Source organism: Chaetodon trifascialis, chromosome 16 (assembly GCF_039877785.1).
Source record: "Chaetodon trifascialis isolate fChaTrf1 chromosome 16, fChaTrf1.hap1, whole genome shotgun sequence".
Lineage (NCBI taxonomy): Eukaryota > Metazoa > Chordata > Actinopteri > Chaetodontiformes > Chaetodontidae > Chaetodon > Chaetodon trifascialis.
In genome coordinates, this window is record NC_092071.1 from 18,078,713 (window position 1) to 18,102,787 (window position 24,075).

Sequence of the window (24,075 nt, forward strand, 5' to 3'; positions counted from 1 at the left end):
ATCAATTTCTGACCCATGTTAATGGACCTTTTCAATATTTTATGTTTTTATATGGAGTGCTGACAATAGAACACAGAAATGGAAGGCACATTCTGCCGAGCTACTTCACTGACTCTGTATCCATCTTCTCAACAGAGCTATGCACTCCAATGCAGAAACAGCCAATCCATGGAGAGAAAGATGAAAACACAGGAAAACCTGCTGAAGCTGCACGTTTTATATTCTATCCATACTAAACATGAAGCGTTGAAATAAAGCAGAAGTATTTGTACATTCTGTTATCGCCATTGTTTCCCAAAGACCTTACCTAGAGTGCTTTGCAATGAGTTATAATGGTATAATGTGATCTTGATTTAATATAGGCTGATCTGTGCATCCTTGCATGTTGGACGTATTATTTATACACCTTCCTTTCTCTCAAGGTCAACTCTCTTAGTGGCATAATCAACTGTTGAAGTGCTTGGTAGAGGCGACTCAGAGTAAATTAAAAGAAATCAATTAGGTGAGACAAACCTGTGCATTAAATCTGCCTTGTATCTAAAGGCTGACATGTCAGGAGAGGATCATTACGCAGGGCACAGCTACGAGAGGAGGCATACATCACGCACAACAACGACATGAAAGGCGCTTAGACACAATACATTGAAACACAGCAATCAGTCAAATCAAGTTGCACTGTGTGAAAGTTCATGACAAGCTCAGTTTTGGGCATAAAGATGGAAAATGCTGCATCCAGGTATGGCTGGATTGTAGATGGATCTGTGGATGACAGAAGAAATCCACCACTTTCCAGTTAACAGAAGTCAATCTATTTCATCTCAACTTTCTGCTTGTGTCTGCTTTAATGATCCATGGTCCAAGCAGACGTTGCTAAAGCCCTGTGATCAGATCACATTTAAAACAGATACAGCATGTCTTTGGGTTGGTTCGAATAATTAAACTATGGCTCCATTACTGTGTCTCTATTGGTGATGTTGTCACAGCAAACTCAGTAAGGACGCTGCTTTACCACAACTCGAACTAATGACCTGCTCGCATATTAGTGACATTGATTCTGTCCAAGTATGAAGGTCCCCTGTTATCTATTAGTCGCTTCTCATTCCTCGATATTTGACCTCTGACCTTTAAATCAGTCTTGCTAATATGTATAAATTGTGGTCATAACAGTGCTCTCCAAAGCTCAAGGAGAAGAGTAACTGTGGCCACTAATCAATTGTTTAATGTTGGAAATTTTCGAGCACGTATATGATGTATAAGAAAATACTGTACGTTTTACAGTTCTTGCAATAAAACCTTTCAACATCATCCTCTAATATCTTTAATTGTAGTTGACTAAATGCTGTTTGCTTCCAACATAACAAGAAATATGCAACAAATGAATATTTCTAATGTAACAATAATATTGTTAAGCATCAATTTAAGCTTTGTCTTTAAGGCTTTGTGTTGAGAAAACAGCCAGAGTGTAAATGATGCATCACTTTTAATGCTACATGATATTTAAAGATCATCATCATCGTGTGAAGCTCATTGTGTCCTGTGCTATGAACTACAAACGATGGAAACTTACTATGCACTACATACAGTACATTGGAAACTTAGAGAATGATTCTCTGCCCTTTAACTGTGCTGCTGCGGCCTTTTCTTGCCCCGATGCATTATTTATAGTAAAGCAGCTATGTCTCAAAAAAGAACTGGTATGGAGCAGAAAAAGGGGAAGTGTGGAAAAACAAGAGCAAGGTCGGCTGTAGCTATTATTTTAATGGCTGCTAGGTGGCTGTTTTGCATGTTTGAGGACAGGTGTACAACAGCTGTCCAGCTTGGTAGCTGGTAACTTTTTTTTGGTAAGGCAAACCACAAACAAAAATATAATGGTCAAAAAGAGTTAGTGTCAGCGTTTCGCTCTCAGGGTCCTGATATTGTGCTTGCTGCATTGTCACACTGTCATGGCTTACTGGCACACTGGAATGGAACACAGCCATCGTCATTGTTATTGGCAACATGCGTTTTTCCTGCCATGCCAAGTCAGAATCAAAGGCCTATTGGCTGGCAGCACAGCTGACCCTGCGCTGTCCCTCGACAGAGACAAGCAGATGAAAGACTTAACCATCTTAACCACTAGGCCACAGGGACACCCGCCAATGCACTTTATTGACAGTAATTATTTTCTCCCAACAATTTTAAATGACTGAAATCTCATTAATTCCAATATAATTTTGATATGAGAACTTAAAGGACCAGTGTGTAAGATTTAGGGGTATGCACTGGCAGAGATGATATAAGAATATAAGAATCATACTTATGTTCTCATGTGTATGATCAACACAGGAGCTGTTCTGTTGTTGTTATAATAGAATAAGCTCTTTATATGTACAGCGGGAGTGGGTCCTCTTCCACAGAGTTTGCCATGTTTCTACAGAAGTCCAGATGGACAAACCAAACACTGGCTCGAGAGCGCCTTTCACATTTTCAGTTTCATGGCCACCATAGATTCACCTACACACTTAGAAAGGTCCAGGGGTATTTAGCTGGTTGCAATCTGGAACCTCATCACCAGATGCCACTAAATCCTTCACACTGGTCTTTTAACTGTTTTAGCTGTGGCTCTAGGTATGGCAATGTGGATCCACCACTTTAGTCCAGATATATCTCAAAAACTATTGGATGGATTGCCTTGAAAGTACACACATTTATGGTTCCCAGAGGAAGAATTGTCGTGACTTTGGTGCCTCTCTGGCTTTTCTTCTAATGCCACCAGCAGGTAAAAGTTTACATTTGGCCTTTGAAATATCTCAACATCCACTTGATGGATTAATATAAGCATTTGTACAGACATTCATGGTTCCCAGATGTGTCCTAATGGCGTTAGCGATCATCAGATCAAACCTTCAATTTGTCTGATACTTAAGTTTATGACAAAATATTTGCAAAGCTAATGACATTCCCATCAGTCTCAGCTGTACTTTGTGTTCAATGGTAATTAGAAGATTTGGCATGCTAACATCATTATGAGCATGTTACCATGCTGATATTGGCATTTAGCTCAAAACACCACTGTGCCTAAACCACAGAGCTGCTAGCATGTCTGTGGACTCCTAGTCTTGTTTAATCTCCTCCTGTTCTAAAATAATTGGAATTTCAAATACTTTTCAGTTTTTGTGAGTCAGGATTTCGCAGACAATATAAGCAGGCAATATAACATGCATTCAGTTCTATCTTTCATGCCTTGAACTGTACAGTGAAGTTATATTTCCACATCATAAATAGCTATCAGAAAACCCATTTTAACTTTGTACTGTAATAACAGAGGTAAGTTATGCATCACCAAATCCCGCACCTGAACCTTTTCCCAAATCTGCATATACATGATGTGTAGAATGTGCTCTCATGTCCACTTTACTTTATGCTGTCCTAAAAGTTGCACACCAAGCTGCGTATGTGTCATTTGTATGCATGAAGCCCCAGGTCCTGCCCCTGACGACATTGAAGTATTAGTGTCTGGGGACGTCACTGCTCAAAAATCATTAATGAAGCCTGGAAGTGATGACTATTTAAAGCCATCAATGCGCAATTAACAACACAATCTGGCATACATTGATGTCCAACCATTTTCTAAAGGGTTGCTGAGGGCTGGAGACCATCCCAGCATGCACAGAGCGTGAGGCATGGAGATGTTGCCAGTCTGTCACATACTGTTGCTAACCCACATGTGGACAGACACATTCACACTCACATTCACACCTACAGGCAATTTAGAGTCTCCTGTGAACCTAACCTGTGTCTTTGGACTGTGAGAGGAGACTGAAGCCTCAGTGGACATCCACACAGACATGGGGTGAACATGTAAACTCCACACAGAAAGGCCCCTGCCCTCCTTACATCGTACAGTACAAGAAAGGTGAGATTTTTGTGCTTGTCAGCTGTTACAGGCCAGACGTATGTACAAACATCATTGATGTTAACAGCACTGAAACAACATCGGATAACATTAATAACTTTGTCATTTGTCTGTGTATTAAAAGCCCTGTCATTTTATGTGGAAGTGACAGCAGATTCCAGTACTGTGTTTTGAATTTTGTTGGTGGGAGCGACTCTCTAAAATTTATTTTAGACCACAGATTGTGCTTTTAATCAGGTTGTTGCATCACGAGGAACTCAAAAGTGAGGGTAGATGTTGCACCCAAAGGCCCCCAAAGTCCCTTTACTATGAATCTATAAAATCAATGAGCTGAGCAGCTGCAATGTTTGGACAGAAACACATTGCCTCCTTGTGCTTAGAGGTGTACAAAGAACATAATATTTCACTGCTACCCATTACTGTTCCCTGTGCTCCAGGTGCAGTCACATTTAGAGGCTGTTCACCTTCACCACCTAAACATTTGCTGTAGCCCAAACCCAAAAAGAGTGGATTCAACAAGAAAAAACAAAAGAAAAAAACAAATGTGCTACCATATATACAGTAGCATCATGTCCTTGACAAGAGGACAAAAAAGTCTCAGCAAAGAGTTTCAACTGCATCTGTCCTTGTGACAGAACTAATTAATTATCTTGTGGTTTGTAGATGTTGAACTCAAAGTGCCCCAGACAGGCCACAAAGCTACTTTATCCAACCTGTACTACAGTATATACGTTTTACTCTTGTTATATTTGCCAACAATGTCCAAAAAATACAATTTAGTAGTTCCTGAATTGAAAAAGGGGCAAATATTACACTTGTCAGCAGGAGTCACTTTGCGTCTTTATTCAGGAAATAGGGTATGAAAGGAGGTATGTTCTCATAAACGCGCAATGTTTTGTAATCAAATTAAAAGAAGATAATCTTTTCTTAAATTTTGTGTTGGGACTGTCTTCATATCCAACAGTCCTTATCAAAAGCAAAACACCAGCGAAGAGGTGAGAGCTCTGACAACAACCTGGAATAGCGATGGTAAATACCTGATTTTATCCTCTTATTTTGCAACATTGTATGCTATTTACCTTTTGGGGACTAATACCTGAAAAGAAATTAATAAAAAGTCAAATGAAACAATGTATTAGTCCTCAAAGGGCAAATGAAAAGACATTAGCTTTCTTTACTGTATAAGCCTTTATTTGTAAAAAGTCTGTTGTTTGAATGATAACCCTTTTTATACCACATACTTGAACACCTTGTATTTGTAAAAAACACATTTTGTTCAAACACCTAAAAAAGCTGATTGACACTATAACATTAATTTGCACTGACAAAAAAAAATACAACTTCATACTACACAAATGTTGATTCCATGAGTACTGATACTCCAAATGAAATCAAACACCTTATTAAACAACTGAATCAAATAAGCGCCCAATGAGAACGAAACAATTACAGTACAAAAACCAAATGCATTTTTCTTCCAGTGCCAGTATATCAGATGAATTACATTTCCTTCTTATGATAAAACAACAACAACAGTAAGAATAACAATCCATAACAAATGCAACAAATACAATAAATCAGAAATGAACACAGAAATGAATAAAATCATTTACTAATTCATACTGAAAAATAAAATGAGCTGTTGGTCTTTTGTGGGTTTCTTTCTTTTAGTTACCAATTTTTATAAAGTGTGGAAAATCGTTCTCACCTACTGGTTAAACATGAGACAGTCTCCCTGGTATGCTCTTTCAAAGAGGGAGGTATACTGATGTGTAACTGGGAATCAGCACAGCTTCTTGCAAGTATCATCATACAGTAATCGACAACAGACCATAACCAGAGGCAACTTATTAAAGAGAAAATACAGGGAACACCCACTCAGTGTGCAATCACATGGCTTACGTTCAGATGCTACTGGTGAGCATCCTCTACATCCTTTGTAGTTGAAGGGCGATTGATGTTAATGCTTATGCTGAACCTGATAAAACTACAGCATGCACTTGGTGCATCTATTCCAAATCGCGTGATTTACAGTAAATACATTATATAGAAGTACACGTTGGTGATCCACACGAATCACGCGATGCACGTTCTATGTTGACATTTTTCTTCCAGTTTTACGAACAGTTTGTTTCACAAAGATTTATAGAGCTGGCTGTAAAACAAGTGCAATTTGAGCATGTAAACACTGGATCTTTCTTTTCCTGGTTGTGGAGATGAATCGGATGGTGTGGAGTAAAAATATATGAAAATAAACCTTTCAAAACTCAGGTCATGCAAAACAAAACCTACAGGGTACATACAAAATAATGAATGCACCAGCAAAAGTTCTTCCAACAGTGAGGAGCCTGTCAGCCTTGGTCTGGTGTTTGGTGGATGAAATTGTCTTGCATGGGTGTGGTCCTGTCTTGCATTAGAGGTCAGTCTCAGTGCTCTTCATAACTCACAGGACAGTTTTGTGGTCACAGGTCCCGCCCATCATGCATATCTCTTTTTTTTTTTCTTTTTTTTTTTGAGGGAGTTTTGTGACCCCAGATGAAACACCCTAACATGAAGACTGGAGTCAGAAAAAAAATAAAATAACATTATTTATAAGTTTTACTATAGTAGGTCTAAGCTGGTTTATGGCACTGACTGAAACAGATTAATCACACTGCAACACTGAATGTAACTTACTCCTACAGTACAGAACTAAGGGGTGTTTGTGGAACTGTTTTTCATCTTTACATGTATCCAGGGGACAGTATTCTATCAATACCCTCAATGTAGCTAAACATGTTTATTTGTGGGAGGTCGCCCACACAGACATAGACTTCTGTTGTTAGCAAGTGAGCAGCTGCACTTGGGCAATTGGCTAAGTGCCTTGCTCAAGGGCACATGTGACTGTCTTATTGAGGAGCAGGAAAGAACATCCCACTCGCCTTCTTAAGGCTATCCTGCTCCCCTAGCCTCTATAAGTCAGCTAGCCGACGATGCCCATCACTTTTTTCAGTTGATTCATGGACGATGGCTGAGGTAAACGCTGCAGCTATACTGTGCTGAAATCTCCTGCAAATCCTAAATTCAGACATGGCAAAAGGGAATGCCCAACTAGAGAATTTCATTAACAAGGCCACCATCCCATTTGCTGACAGTGAACCAAGGCATATGTAATTTCCAGGAATCTTCAACAGCATTAGCATTAGACTTGTTCTTAAGGGAGTGGGTGAACCAATACAAACTCAGAGCCACCAGAAACTCCGTCACTGTGAGAGGACTTTGCATTGAGTTCTCCATTATTTTGTTCACACCATGTATTTCTTGTGTTTCTTTTTTTAGGTTTCGTTTGCAGAAGTATGCCAATGCTAGAGAAGCTGTCCATGCCATTAGCAGTGAGGCTAGCTGGTATTACGAACTGCCATGTTTTTGTTCATGCATTAAGAACTATTAAGTGAAAGATATCATATTTACAGTACAATTCACATGTAATTACACATATACACTAGAGGCAAGAAAATTCACATTGAAATCAGTTCAACACTTTTTTTTCTCCTCCTCTACTTCTTGAACATATGTGTCAAAAGAAATCTATTTTCTCTCTTATATAAGCAAATATCCTAAAGTAAAAGCATAGAACAAAAGATCCTCACAGCTTTTGGGATGAATGTGCTGATTTCATGTCCAGAAAGCAGGTAATACATGTTCTGAGTGGAATGAGTGATATTTACTGTGAGCATGCAAGGGCCGCTAATGTTTCTCCTCTGTATGCATTTGGAGTTCGTTAAAGATATGCATCGGCTATCTCAAAAGAATTTATACCTGAATAGGCATGTTTGTATTCATTTATTGGGAATAAACCAACCTGAATGACAATTTGATACTTGTGTTAGTTTGCGTTATAAAATGTAAGTGCATTTCACTGAAACCACAGAGCAGATGGATCAGGCTTCTTTTTGGTCGAACATGTTGATTTGAATTAGCTGAAATAACTCTCATGGTTGACTTACATCCCACATTTTTACAATGTGTTGCACTGGAACAAATAGCATCCTCTGGCCTCACAGATCCATCATATTACCTTTTAACAGTTTGATAAGCTGTTATTGTGCAGACCGGGATGAAATTATGCAAAACAAGTGTATTATTTGAATGAACTTGCATTCATTATCCACTATTACCACCTTGCTTTTTCTCCAAATATTCTAAAGGACGAGGTTACCTGAAACATGAATGTGCACATTTGTAACGACCGCCATGAAAGCGCCTGAATACGCCTGACTCAGATGCCTTCAAGCACATTGAATATTTGACGTCTCAAATGTGAAGATTTTATAAGTTATGCATATCTCAGGGATGTATATCATGAGTTAAAGGGGAGCTCCACAGATTTTACACATCAAAGTCCGTTTACAGGAGCTGTACTGCATATGTGGGGAAAAAAAAAAAAAAAAAAAAAAAAAAAAAGTTGGCTAGAAGGAGCTGTGTGAAATCTGATAAATGCCTCAAATGATGTCAGTTGAGTCAGCTGGGTGTGAAACTGTGAAAATGAAAAACAATCTGGTGGTGTGGAGTAAGAAAGAGCTTAACGAGCCTCTGTAGCCCACTCCTCACCTCTGCTTGAGGCTAGAGGTGCATGGCTACATTAGCCGCCCCTAGCATAACAAACCCCTCTGACAAACTGTCTGTGGTAGAGTTGCATCATGGGTAATGTAGACCAGATTTTGACAAGGAAAATTAAGAATATGTGGAATAAAAAAGGCGATATCTCTGGTTCTGCTGCATTGATTTTTGATGCTTTTTCATGAGTGCAACAATTTTAAAAGGAGTGCAATGCTAAACCTGCAGAGCACTCCTTTAAAACTGGTATTGAGCATTCCTAACCAAGCTGTAAAGACTGCATGTTGAAACATCTGATGCTACTGTATTCAAGTTCATTGAAATTCAATCTTAATTCACTCCTATTTGGCAACTTTTGAAGAACTCTGCGTATTTGTGCACAATAACATATGGCACCACTTCAGCTGTTACTCCTACCATTCACCCACAGTTTAATACTGAATATGTATTCTCTACTTAACACAATACAACCCGCTTCAGAGCTTGGAGACAAAATTCTTACCCGGAAGCCATTTTCTCACAATACTCGCTGCTACTTTAGTTCATTGTGGCACTTGTTGACTCACAGTCACTTTTCTCATAAATGACAACAAATTCACTTTCTTAACATTTAAGAGTAATCACTATGTTTTGGTCATGTAATCCTTTGGACCTCACAGTTGACTGAGAGACAAACAACAGATTGTTCAGCTGCAGACAGAAGCGTAAACCTCAGCTCTGTATGTCTTCCTGTTACTCTCACCACTTTTAGATACTTCCTGTCTATTTTCATGGATTAAAGGTGGTTGTGTTGTTCCGTTCTTCTGCTTCTACAAGACAGTGACGACGATGCATAAAATTTAAACAAAAAGAAATACTAAACTGGGATCACAGCTCGGGCCACATCACTGTACAAACTTCACTATGACTTACGGAGACAAATTGGTTTCCAATCAGTTTCCCTTTTTGAGCACTGCGTTCCAGAGGGGAGTGGATATTTCTGATGCTAAACTGATTACTCTGCAGCCCTTCCATCTTCCTCTTGTTTCCGTTGGTTCATTTCTCTCACGCTGCACTGTGTATTCTGAAGAGTCAGACAGTGATTTTTTATTTTTATTTTTTCTAGATTTGGTCGTGCAGGTTTTCCTCAGAGCCTGTTGCTTCCAATAGAGCCTGTTTGTGCTTGAAGTGAAGATGACACCAATGAAGGTGGTAATCTGCATTTCATCTGAAGTTAAACAGGCAAGGAAGGATTTTTTCAGGTTTTTTGTTTGTTTGTTTGTTTGTTTGTTTGCTTTTTGTCTTCCCTACAATGTCCACTGTCAGTCTTCAGTCATCTAATGCTCTGACTTCATCTATATTTCTTTAACTTTTTATTCTGTGTCATTCCACCACCTATAAAGATGTGATTTCCTGGGCTGACTTCCAAAATAAATCAAGGTCCTACAGTACTTTTTTTCCTTTGCAAATGAACCTGAGCACTGGAAATGCAGCGTGTGTGTGTTTGAGAGCATAACGAAACAATAACGCATATGGATTATAGGCCTTTTGGTCGACATTTCAAATCATGGCTATTTATCACACATTTTCTCCCCAAGAATCACGGCATCATTCCTGATTAGTCTGATGCTTCTGATCCTCGGGCTTCAGAGCATTTGTGTGACGGCACTGATTGAGTCTGAGTGTGAAATGTTGAATCCTTCTCCCCACGTCTTCTGTCCAGGCTGCCCTCAGCTATCCCAATCAAATCATCTTGCCTTCAGAAACTGTGACTCCAACACTGAAGAAATGCTCAACAAACAAAGAAATACTGGATACTGAATGACGACTGGTCAAACTGCGGGCTGATATGTTGACTCTTTTGAATATACATGTCCTCACATCTTCACTGTGGAATAATTTCAAACGCATCACAAAAGCAACCCCCCCCCCATTTCCTTTTAGCGAACACAAAGCAGGATATGACGTTGATGAACTCTGCATCTAAAGAGCATGTGAATCAATCAATAGGAGGAAATAAACAGTACAAGTATACTTTCATGAGTATCTGAATGATAAAATGTATAGAGTATGTCTTTTTTTTCACACAATCAAAATGAGTAATGCATACCTTTGACTCTTTTATCTCATAATGCCCTAGCTCTAGAACATGTTCTGACACTTTCTGAAATCACAGTATTTTTCAAGACAAAATCATATCTACAATAATCAGCACTTGTTTTTAACCATAATGAAAAAGACCCCCTCGAGGACATGTTTCTAAAAATAACATGAGAAGAGAAAGGAACACAAGTTTGCGTTGACTCTGGGCGGGAACGCGGCGGTCAAACATCCCATCCACACGGCCCTCTAATGGAGACCATTAGGCCAGAGCTGATGTCTGATAAAGAGAACGATATCACTTCAAAAAACCCAAGGAACAACACATAATCCAAACAAGGTTGCTGTACATAGTAGAACCGGAGATTTCCGTGCATGTTATCCATGGGCAATGGGAGGAGTGGGGGGTTGTGGGGGGTAGGTCGGGTGAGGGTGGCGGGGTTTGGGGGTGTCAAGGATCTCACTCAGCTGATGCCTGAACAGACGAGCCACCACTGATTTCATGAGCTGCAGTAGAGGATTTTTGATTACAATAAGTATCAATAAAAAGTCAATGGGACTCTGAGACATCTTTTCTCTCTCAAGAGCTTTCACTTTCTCTTTTTTCTCGTTTTTTTTTTAGCAAAAATATCATGCAGTCTTTAGTTCCAAAAACCCCTGGTGGGGGCCTCGTGTTTGTTTGTTTGTTTGTTTCTTTCAGGAGGAAAAAGAAACTCAAAGCCTTGAAATTCTTCTCTCACAATTATTCTTAAACATTCAAGTCATCCTATTAATACTTTGTACAGCAGAAAGGTCCTTCAGATTTCACATGTGTATATATAAATATAATATATAGAAATATGCATATACATATGTTCAACTTGTATATGTGTATACATATTTTGGAACTGTATCAAAGCCAATTTAATGTGCTCTCAAAATATGGCCCATGATTCCTAGTGGGATGCACATCAATTCACATAGTACAACCAGTAGATTAGGTTGAAAAATCCAAAGGTGATTGGGAAAATGACCCGGGACCACTTGTCAATGGTGCTAACATCTGACAGGTTTGGGATTTTCAACTTGAGCTTGGAGGAGCGTCGCCGTAGCCGACAGTTGGCCCGGCTCCGCATGGCGCTCCGGTCCAGCGAGTGGTGGCTGAAGCCGTCTCGGGGCGCCATGGGCTTCCTGAATTGGACCCCGGAGCTGTCGAAGGACATGACTGAATTCCGAGAGTCACTGACGCTGCTTCCCACGTCAGAAGGCATCACTTCGTTGTTCATCTCCAGCGTGGTGAGGAGGATGTTTCCATAAGCGTCCACCTGCAAGGAGAGGGGAAGACACTGAGTCAGTGAGGGCTGAAATGTCTAGCAGTAGCCCCAAATTCCCTTAATAATGAAACTTATATTAACCCCCACCCATACCCCGAGCTGTCAAGCTAAAGCAAAATGTAGGGATGATATGGAACGTCATTTCTTGCATGCAACAGAAGTAGTTAACAGAGTTTCTTTATAGAGAAATGTCTTAGTGGTTTTTCACTTGCAAAAAAGTCACAAGTAATTTGAACAGCCTTAATCATCTGACTTTACTGTGAAGGCTGGCCTACAGCCGATATGATTTCTAAATACATGTACCCCAACTTTTCTTTGTTCCTCGAGATACAGATTTCTTCGCTGTGTAAATGACCTGAAGGTGTTGGTTTGAAACGGCACGGAAATGGAGTCCTTGCAATGTGAAAGAAAAATGAAGAGAACATTAAAACGGCTATAAAATTGTGGCAAATAAGCACATTTTCTCAAAAATTACACAATGCATCAAGACAAAGAGTTAACAGGAACAACTTTGAATAAGCATTTAGTACTTCACACACAAAAAACAGGGGGGGTGGGCTTCATTCAGTCTGACCATTTCAGCATCTGCCAGTGCCGAATTGCTAAACTCAGTCTGCATCTTGATATTTGGTCCACTTTAGTTGGAAAATAGATATTAAAATACAAGGAGGCAGAGTGAGAATGAATGACGCCCACAGCATAAACAGAGACAACAACCTAAATAAGAAATGAGAATGTTAACACCACTGTTGAGCTAGATGAATCGCTATCTCAATGAAAAAGGCTATGCTCGATAAAAAGCAGTCAGTGCTTGAGGGAGAAGCAATGGATGATGGTTGGTGAATGCATATTGGGCCGTGGTGGCATTAGTATGCTTCTGGAGGGTTACTTCAGGGAATACTGTATATGTGTCTATGGATAAAATGACTATGGCTGGAACTCTTATGTGCAGAACATCGTTGTTTTGTACTTGAACTCTGACTGACACAGAGAGGTAGACTACAAGAGAGGTAGCAGATGAAGATGCAAACCTGTTCCCTCAGGCGCTTCTCTTCGTATCTTGTGCGCTCGTTGTTGGCTTTGTTCAGCCTCTCATTGATTTTCTTCTGTTGCGCAGGGCCCCGGCCAAAGAACACGTAATTTACAAAGGCATATTCGAGCAGGGCCAGGAACACAAAGACAAAACAGCCCATGAGGTAGACGTCGATGGCTTTCACGTACGGAATCTTTGGGAGAGTCTCCCTAAGGTGGGTGTTAATTGTTGTCATGGTGAGCACCGTTGTCACACCTGAGTACAGCAGCACACACAGAGACACACAATTCACCATCAGAGGAAGTAAACCACGTTACTGCAGTGATGGAAGAAGTATTTGGATCATTTACTTTAGTGAAAGTAACAATACTGCAAAGTAAAGATACTGCATTTAAAGCAAAGTCTTGCATTCAAAAATTTCTAAGTATGAAATTATTATTGGCAAAATATAGATAAAAAAGAAAAGGTACTATTAAACAAGAGAATGGCTCCTGTCAGTGTAAAATTAATATATAGCATATTAGTTGATTATTATTAATGATGCACAAGCACATAAGCAGCATTTTAAGGTTGTAACTGATAACTTTATACAGAGTTTCATCATCATCAGTTTCATTTCAAACTGTGCATCATATTCTATAAGATGATCTTACAGTTTGTACGTGAAATCTGAATCTGTAGGCACTGAAGGTGTCAGATCGGAAGAGAATAAGTATTTATAATTGGATGATTATTATCCAACGCACAAAATATACAAACTACCTCAGTCTTCAATTTGGAGACGATCACATATGATATATATCTTCAGTCAACGTACAGTGAATCAAACTACTGTTAAATTGTCTGAGAGCTTTTCTGTCATAGCATGTGGACACAGTAATGTAAATGTGTTAAATGTCATTAACATCAGCAACATAGCGACGGTGTAACTGATGTGACATTCTGTGTACTACTTTAAGGTAACTGGGGCATGTTTATTATATTATGAGTAAGCATGTCTCTCAGGCTTACTCATAGTATGTACAGCTCATCACTCCATATTTACAACATGTGCATCAGTGTTTCTGTTTCTTTCTGTGTTCACGCAGCACTGGTTGACCTGTGTGAACATCGCATGTGAGCAAGAGAACAGAATCTCTAGAATCTCCAGGAGCAATGTGACTGAACAGACACAACTGACATCAGCTTCTTTCACTCAGTCAAAATAAAGTTGCAGTTTCATATGCCCGTAAATGTGCAATGTACACAGTAACATTCAACATGCTTTTAGTTCCTGTGGCCATCACTGGATTGTAATGAAGACAGGTCCAAGTTTAACAATGCAGCAGTGGTTGCGTCTTACCCAGGGCCACCCGAGCTGCAGAGGCATCATAATTGATCCAGAAGGAGACCCAGGAGAGGATGGTGATCAAGATGGAGGGCATGTATGTCTGCAGGATGAAATACCCAATGTTTCTCTTAATCCTGAAACTCAGCGAAAGCCTTGGATATGAACCTGTAAGGAGAGAGGATGGAGTGATAGTTTGGAAAAGAGCAGGGCAGAGTGAAAACACATCAGTGGAAAAATGAGAGAAGGGGGAAAACATTGGCACAACTTAAGAGTTCCAAAGTCTGCACTTTGACAACGCGCGGGGTAGTCATTTCTCCATTTGTTCAGATGGAGCACTTAATTTCCCCAAAGCGATGGATTCCTTTCCAGGGACAAGTTCGATTCCAATTAAACATGGCAGAAAGTCGCAAACACGGCAGATTTTTCTGCAACCCCCTATCTCAGCAGGCAGCTCCAGCATCCCTCTGAGAATTGTCACAGAGAGCTGCTCTGCCTTTCTTTTGCACTTTCTCTGTCCTCTAAACATTACCAAAAGGACATTTTAGAGGTGCATAATTGCAATGTATGCCTTTGCACTAAACCAGGAAGGGAAATACACAGTATGTGGTTGCGAGGCAGTAAGTCATTCCATTGCATATTTTGCAGGAAAATATCAGCAGGTTGTGCCAAGAGATTAATTGGTCTTTTGAATGCACTTTAAACAACCACAACCACACAATGCTGATGCAAAAAGCAACATAAACATCAAGGACCTCTCTGCTTCAGCTAGAGCTAGATATTTACGAGGTTAGAAACAATACAAATTGCTCTAAATATAGTTAAATTCCATTCTATGTATTCTATCTACAGTTTTATTTCCAATATGTCACCAAAGAAAAAAGGCTTCAGATAAGCGTGATGGTTTTAATCTAAAAGGCTATTTGCTATGGGGAACACACAGTGATGAATGACCTCATCATCTGCAGGTTCCTCTAAATCTTTTAATGAATCAATACCTGAGCATACATACTTCATCAAGTCGGGGACAAAAGGCCTTAGATGACCCAAGTAAATCCTAGATTAATGGTGGCAACAAATGTTCATGGATTTCGTTAAACTCAAACATGAGATTTACACTTAAATTTCTCCTTTGTTGTCCGTTCTCAAGAAGTTTATTTATGGGGAAGCTGGGGTCAACTGGAATAAATTACTGACCCATTCATGAAAGATTTTCTGTAACTAACACATCACTTCTAGTTGTTTTTATTGGGCTTTATTTTTTAAGTTGTCTAAAGTCTGTATGTCATCAAAAGATTAAAATGCAGAACTGAAACTATACAGCATGCCACCGCAACACTCCATAGAGTATCACAAATGTACATTATGCATAGTACTTTCCAAAGTACTGTACGTGTTTTGTTGTACTGTAATTTAAATCCTGATCTGATTTTGAACATTTTGTAATCCTTTCAATATGTCTCTGTCAGTGGTGGAAGACCCGATCACATCCTTTATTCACACTGTGGCCGTCACGCTCGGGGTGGGGAGCTGAAATGCTGTTGTAAGTGTAACAAATGTCAGGAATCTGACAAATTGTTATCAATTCACCGCTTCCTGGTTGATCAAGAACTGGAGAGACAATGAATAATGAAAATCCAGAGGGACACTGGGCCATATCTTTAAATTAAACCAAATATTTCATAACCCATTTATTACCATTGGACAACAGCTAATGTTAACATTCACTTCCTAGCTAACATTACAAACTTAGAGTGTTACATGACACAATAGGAAAGGTGTAATGTTACTATGGTCTTTATCACTTAGTGCACTAAATATGAGCCTATGGGCAGAGAGACAATCTGTGTAGCTTTACATAAAGGCTGGGGAAAAAAAAATCTGCAAACCACCAGCACCTCTAAACCTGACTACAGAAGTGCCTTGTTTTTACACTTCATTGTGACACAGTTCATGAGACATGACATGTTAATTAGAGAGCTATAGAGGTGTCTTTGGACAGAGACAAACGAGCTGTTTCCCACCATTTCCAGTGTTCATGCTAAGCTAAGCTAACTGTCCAAAAAGTCAAACTTTTAAATTAAAATCTGTGGTTAAAATTTCAAACAAAAGTACAATCATTTAGCACTAAAATATCTATGATGCAGAATGACCATTTCCCTGTGAGTTTAGTTTAATTGAATCTTTAGTCTGTAAACAGCATTTTAATGTTGGAGCAATATCAAACCACTATACAACTATAAACTATTATACTATTGATTCTCTACAGCCTGCTTTTAGGTAGGTTTGAAGCATTTCAAATACAGCCTTACCTGTAGTAAACCTGACCTCCCTGGACACCAAGCGGATGTCTACAATGGAGAACTGAGGTAACTCTAACTTGTCAACGCCCGTCACAGCGTTGTCTCCTCCTTGCCAGAAGAATACGATGTCATCTGTGGTATATCCATCTGTGTCATGGCCAGAGCAGATCGAGGGGAGAGGACAGAGAGGAAGATAAAACATGTGATTGTGGTGAGGAACCAACCATTACAGTTAACTGTGTTTCTATCTAAAGTCTTCTAAGAATATGGATAATGAGTGGAGGTCGCTTTGACAAATAAAACATTTGTTTCTACTCTGTGTTACATTAAAGTCATTCAGAACTGAGCAACCAAAAATATTTCTTTGTAATTCTTCGTTACATAGAACAGCAAGAACAAATCTATTATTCATAAATTAGTGATTTTTAAATTAACTACAGTTTTTTTGTTTTTTTTTTTAGATCAAGAGCTTCTACCACATGGTAGAAATGTCCATTTACAGTAGAAGTGCACTGTCGAACACTCCAGAAGTAAAACATTTTACATATATCAGAAACATGAAAGGTCACATTTTATATTAAGGTACATATATTCACCTTTAACTAGTAACGTTTAACGTTTCCTCAGTAGTGAGCCAGCACAACACGTTTTTGTATGATGGATCTTTTTTTCTTTTTTCCTACAATGAACCATTGCTGACTTGTTTTCCCATTAGTATTTCCCATACACTTCAACCTACCCTTTGGGCAGGAGTTGAACAGCACCCACCAATCACAGTGAGATCTGTCAATGTCCACAACAGTTAGTGTGATTAAATTTGGCTTTGTTGACTCATTTGTATCACCCTGCATTTACCTGATTACTGACTGTACTTTTTATTGAGGTCTAAAGAAATTACAAAAAAATACAATGAACAACATCAGATTCATCAAATGGACAGCTGTTGTATAATCCTAAAGCTTTGTAGTCCATGGCGATACTCGCCTATTTGCCATATCTTTAATTTTATCTACAATTTATCAAATTCATTCTCGTATTTTTCTGGTAAAAGTTGCATTAGGGATTGTAGTCAGACAGTGGCAGGAGAAGAGGTTCGGTGAGAGATTTCTGAAGAAATGATTTATGCAGCACCAAATACAACACTAATACAAAAAGCCTCCCTGCCTCAGATTTCAATCTGTCTGGTGTCTCACCCTGCAATCACATGTGCCATTGTCCAGACTCCTATGGAGCCATATCCATGCATGCATTACCACCTGCATGAATATTTATTAACATGTGTCACTTGGTATGGCGCTCCCACACATTCTCAACTGGCAGTGCAATTGAAAGTGACCACAGCAGCAGATTTATGTCAATAGACCAGTATGCATTCACTGCAGAGCAATTTCTCAGTCCGGGAAGTGTAACTACATTTCACATTCTACTACCCCACGTCCAGACCTGGATGGCATTAAACTCACTAAGGGACCAGGATTCATTACCATTAAATCTCTCTCTGAGGTTATAGGGTAAGGAAATGTGACATTGGCCATGAAATTGAAACAACTGCCCGCCTAATCAATCACACTGATGGTTAATGTGCATGACTCCCACTAATGCAGAGCATTCCATGAGCATAAACAGCAGATATTCTTGCAACTTTTTAATTCACGGCGTATCCATATTTCATTGCTGACTGATGTCCCTGAGGGTGAACACTCTGCACTTTTATCTTGAACAACAAGAACCACAAATATCTGCCGTATTGAGCAAATGGGTTGATTGATGGAACAATCAATGAAAATGATCAATGAAAATGATCAAGCATATACAATTTTTAATTACACAACTTGCACATTTCCCCCCTGGATATTGATTTACCTAAATTAAAACATTAAAAGACATGAAATCACATAAATTAAATATTATCATGTAATATCATGTAAGTCTATTTTTCTCCATAATGCATGTACGCACATACACTTCAAAGAGGACTTCAGGAGTCAAGCTCAACTTCTGGCCAAGAGTGAGATAAGAAGATAGCCAGGAGACAGTTAGCATAGCTTAGCTTGAAGGGTGGAAACAGCTATTCTGACTCCATAAAAAGGTAAAAAAGTCCACCTACCAGCACCTTTAAGGCTCACTAATTACGACGTTACATCTTGTTTGGTGAGTTCTGACTATTTCATGTCTTATTTCTCATTAGGCTGTATTATTCTATAAGGACACTGTAGATAATGTGAGGTTACTGTACTTGAGAACAAACTGCTGCTGTAGATTGTATCTTATTGATCCAAATGACTTCCTTAATGAATCATTCCTGATGAACTCTGAATCAGGTGCTAACTGGCACTTAACCAATAACTCATTATGACCTTGTTGTCAGTTAGTTAGTTGTTATGCGTCCCATGTATAAATTATTCATTAAAATGATTATTGTGGACGTGGTGGCTGTGAGCTAATATTATTATTTATTCAGACATTGCAAGATGCTAATGTAACTTAGGGGTTAAGAGCCATGTTGAGGGTCAAGTAAGGTCCCCAATATTAATGTTATCATTTTGCTTTCAACATTCAAAGTTCCAGATCCATTCCATCTGTCAGACTGAGGGAATGGTAATCAATGCACATCAGCAAGCACTGTGATTTCTTCTTCTCACAGCAGTCAGTCATCAGCTGCAGAGGTAAAACATGTGAAAAGTGGCACACATTGACAAAGATGCCAAACATTTCACGACCGAGGTCTCCACACTAAATGTATTTACCACAAAAACCTGACTTAATTATGCGTAATTCTTTGAGGTAAGGTGCAATGATTTTAAGATGGTGATTAGCCAGTACAAACAGCTTTCTGGCAATCATGCTGATTGCTTTTGAAGGGTGCTGTCTGAAGGTCTTTGTTGAGAGAGACAAAGTCAAAAACTGCAGGTCCTTTTGCATTACTCACAGCTTTCAATTTCCAGGGTGCAGTTCTGTTCGTCGAGAGGGTATCTCCTCAAGTCCATCATGCAAGCAGCAGTGGTGGTTATTCTATGAAGAAAAGACAGAAGGAGAGCAGGTGCTATCATAAAGACATGGACAGACAGGAACAGATCATTTTAGGACATTTTTTCCCACAAATGAAGGAATCTGTTAAGAGGGAGGTCACGATGTGCGACACTGTTCACGTTGCACAATATGACGGACCACCAGTGTGTCCACCACTTCCTCGAGCTGCACTTTCAACGTGATTATTTTGTGGTTGTTAGTTGAAAACATGAATGCACCACAGCAGTTCGATCAACCATGGCTTGGCTTTTAAGTGTACATTATTGTCAGGACATTTTTCCAGTGCTGCACGTATCTTAGCGGGGTTTGAATGTGTGCAACTTCGTAGCACATTCATGTTCCTTAACCTCGACAATCTTTTCAGGTTCATGGGAGCTGGAGACTGCCTGAATGCACGTGGCAGAGAGCAGGAGAGCAAACCTTTACTCTCTTGTGTTTTTTAGCTATTTTTCCAACTCTTCCAGAGACTCTTAAATATGATATATTTTTCGTTTTTTTACATTTCCCCAAGTGGAAGCATTTCCTTTTATGTGAATCACTAACTGCTCAGCGTCTGCGATTTTGTCAATGTGCGTTATTTATTGCTAGTTCTGAGATATGCATTTCTTCCAGGTAGCTTTAGAAAAGATGTATGCATAGCAGTTTATTCACGTCAATAATCCAGTAGCCCAGGAAAACAGCTTTGGCTACAAATTATACATGTAGGGGTCTTTGGCATTTAACTGAGATACAGTATTTACCGGTGCAGCACATTTTAGTAATTACATTTCTGCTGTTCATACCAGATGCTACGTGTTCATCAGACCAGCTTTCATTCGCTTACTGCCCTCTTCTGTAAATGAACAGAAAAATACATTTTCAGCTCATCATCTCTGTGTCAGGAGCCACCAGCACGTTCACAGGGGAACGTTGATATGCACGTTACATATCTCTGTGTGTATGTTAGAGCATGATGAGAGTAACATTAGTTAGGCCCTTTAAAGCGCATTTCAAGTTTTAGATACATTATTAATCATGCTGCTACAGTCTACTGTTTTACATTGATGCAGTAAGCAAATGTACACAACCATCTACAGTATCTATAATTAGTAACACAGTAGATAACAAACTGTTCGCACAGGAAATATATTGCTTGAACTCAGAGTTTGTAAATTGGTCATGGTGGGGTGAACAGAGTGCTGTCGGCAGGTAATTGGAAAACAAAATATGTTTTGCTAAAGCTGATTGGGCCAGATTAACATGTGCAGCCTCTAGGTCCATGATAACAGAAGGAAGCAGAAGGGTAAAGAAAATAACACATAAACAAAATGTGTGACAGGTATATGTTTATTATTCACAATGACACTGAGCTGCATTCTGCTGCACAAGCATTAAGCTGCTCAAACAGATTCTGTTCTGCTCTCTTGTGCTGCACCTCCCTGCTGCCTCGCAGTGCTCCTCTGCTCTGAGCAGACAGCAGGGCTACCACTGGTACACACTGTGAGGAGATAACATCATGCCTAATTACATTAATGGGAAAGGTCACTTGGCAATCATGATTTCCAGGCAAGATGTTGAAAAAAGGCAAGGTTTTTTTTTGTTTGTTTTTTTCAATAATGTTTCTTTTAGGTGAGGTGGGCATCAGTTTAAGCAGGTGGAAAGATTTTGGAATTAACAATGTAGGTGACACAATGAATGAAAAAAGATTGATGAGTTTTCAAGATTTGAAATTAAAATAATATTCAGTCTTTTTTTAGTTGATGGAATTCCCTGTGACACTCAGCTGACTTTGCATCCCTTAACATGTTTGCTTAACGTATACTGTATAATGAATTACTGTTCACAGATATCTTTCTATCTTTACCTAAAACAGAGAGATGGAATAAATATCTTGCTCATTTATCTATATCAATAAACAAATAAAAAAAAAAATGGAGCAATATCAAACTACCTTCAAGCAACTGGAACAGTCAACTGTTGCATCTTCAGTTTGTTCATCAACTTTACCTAACTGCAAAGAAAATGTCCTGATGAAGACGGTAATGACTCCTGATTGTAATCCCTGTCATATATATAGTATATACATACATATACTGGATATGCAGTTTTATTAAGGTTTTATAAAATTATCTCCAAAGTGATTGGATCATTTTTCACCCTGCTTCCCACGAGTAATGTCATTTAATTATGACTCTAACTTGAACTTAAACTTAAAGAAACAAGAGAAAATTATGGTTAGCTGCATCCACTGCAGCAAAAAGGCTGCTATCAGCTCGATGGAAACCTCCACATTCACTTTCACTCTATCGGTGGTGCATATTTAAATATACTGATGAAAATATAAATAACATTTCAGAGAAATATTCTGATAATGCAGTGGAAAAAAAAAAAAAAAAAAATCTCCCTCTGACAGTCTAAAGCTCCTGTGCTAACAGTGTAAACACAAACACTCCCAGTGCTCTGAGCTCCCAGTCTGTCCAGAGTCAGCTAACAGGACTGCTAGCTGCACAGCTAACAAGACAATGCAATTTTGGGAATGTATTGGACATAAAACCTGGATTGGTAAAAAACTGAAAAAAGCCCCTAATATTGATGACTAATTAAGCAATGATCAAACTAAAAAATAAATCCTTTATAATATTAGAATAGTATTATTTATTAGGAATTTAATGCTCAGGAACTGTCTGGTGGCTCCATACGTCATCACATTCAATTCAGAAGTCGAAGTGATCATTTAAAAGCATGTGACATCACCTTTTCCAGTTAGTATGTTGGCTACCAGTAAGGAGCAATAAACAATGTCTTCGTGCAGGATCCCATAATTCATTGCAAGACGCTCATTGAGAACTGACTGTAAACTAGAAACCAGGTATCCATCAGCACATTATCAGCAGAGGCTTTTTAATCAGAATGAGAAGTAGTGGTAAAACAAATACATCTCCAAAAGAAAACCTGCATGCCAAGTTGCATCTGATGGCATGCAGTGAAAAATGGAACAAACTTAAGTATGGTGAGACCCTACAATGTGCTGCCTGAAACCTCAAGCTGCAGCGAGGTCCTGAGTCCTCTGTGATCACGAGCAGGAAGACATATCCTGTCAAGACACAGTTACCGTTCTTAAAAGACAATACCCCCAGTAGCAGAGTGAAGCAGTGAAACCCTGCCAGCAGGAGTACTGGACAGAAATGAATTCTTTACACCTTGGCAGAGAGGGGAAAAAAACCCCACTACGAATAAAATTGACTTTATATGTGACAGTTAACAAGTGAGGAGAGAATCATCATTGAGGAGGCACGAGCTGGGACGGCTCACAGTGAGGGCCTGGGATTTGGAAATGTCAGCAGATGTAGGTCAGCAACTTAAGAGTCCCACCAGAGATGGTCAGCAGCCGCCTCAGACCTGAGCAGGCACTGCGGTCCGACACTCAGCAGTCTGTTTACTTCACAGGATTCAAGATGACATGCGATATTACTTGGTTTGCACTGTTTTGGTCAGAGTATTGTGAGACAGCTATGTCGGCAGAGGGTTTGAGGATCATATGTGTGAAGTTAAAGGCCGTGAAGTGATGGAAATGTGACTTATTCCATTGGACAAGCACATACAATGTAAAGCAAACGCAAAAATAAACAGCTTAGTAGGCTTAGCGCCTTATTACCAACTTCTAATTCACAATCAAAGGTGTATTCCACTCCTTTATACAGGCCACTCTTGGCTTTTCAGACCATGCATCGTGCCAGCATCACATGACAACTAAAAGCAATCTGGAGGCGGATCCAAGAGGCTCAGCACTACAGACCGGGAGGCTCTCAGATATGTGAGCAATAGTTTTGACACCCACACAGTCTACTCCTGTATCCTTCTTTGCGAGGTAGCTTGCATACCAAAGAAGATCATAGTACTACACCGTGGTTTAATAAGCACGAGGAGCACGAGAGAGTGGATTCACAGGAACGGGAAGAGAGAAAACACCATCTGGTGAAGGCTTAGCTCAACAAAGCCCTCAATGCTCTCAGGACCCAGAGCACGACCAAACTGGATTGTGAGTTCGCTAACGATGATTCAGCCCCTCAACTCACTGGCAAGTTAGACAAACCTGCTCTATCATCCACACCCAGCTGGACTCTTTCTACTGACGCCGACTTCTTTTATTGATGTTCGGAATGACTTTGTTTGTTTGCAGCACCCAAACGTTCTCCTGCACCGCTCAGCAGTCCTCAGCCCCAGCCCCCCTCCCTCCCTCGCCTCATGAAAATAAAGCACAAGGTTAAAATCTAGCTACAGCATATCTCAGGTACTCAAAATGTCAATTTAAGCAAGGTGTTCAAAAGCAATGTTAATTTCAGGGAGGCGGTGGCAGTTTTCCAGATTTGATTAGAATTTTGGACGATCCAGCCCTGGAGAAAGGAATCATGGGTAGGCAAATGCACATTCATGTACAATTCATAGTCTCCAATTTGCTTTATTAACATGTTGCTGGCAGTGGCACTTAGATCCTTTACTTAAGTGAAAGTACCTGAACA

At 39.5% G+C, this 24,075-nt stretch overlaps 1 protein-coding gene across 2 annotated transcripts in view; it reads right to left on the reverse strand.

The window, feature by feature from the left end:
• Window positions 1-9,600: 9,600 nt before the first annotated feature.
• Window positions 9,601-24,075, reverse strand: part of gabrb4 (gamma-aminobutyric acid type A receptor subunit beta4) — a 53,332-nt gene continuing 38,857 nt past the window's right edge. The window contains exons 5-10 of one of the 2 annotated variants that reach the window (XM_070982694.1): window positions 19,476-19,558; window positions 16,556-16,693; window positions 14,259-14,411; window positions 12,915-13,171; window positions 12,187-12,276; window positions 9,601-11,874 (exon numbers count right to left, since the gene is read on the reverse strand). In XM_070982694.1, coding sequence (XP_070838795.1) covers window positions 11,521-11,874; window positions 12,187-12,276; window positions 12,915-13,171; window positions 14,259-14,411; window positions 16,556-16,693; window positions 19,476-19,558 — 1,075 coding nt within the window. In that variant the 3' untranslated portion in view covers window positions 9,601-11,520. The remainder of the gene's footprint in view (window positions 11,875-12,186; window positions 12,277-12,914; window positions 13,172-14,258; window positions 14,412-16,555; window positions 16,694-19,475; window positions 19,559-24,075) is intronic. The other variant, XM_070982695.1, reaches the window with a different exon arrangement.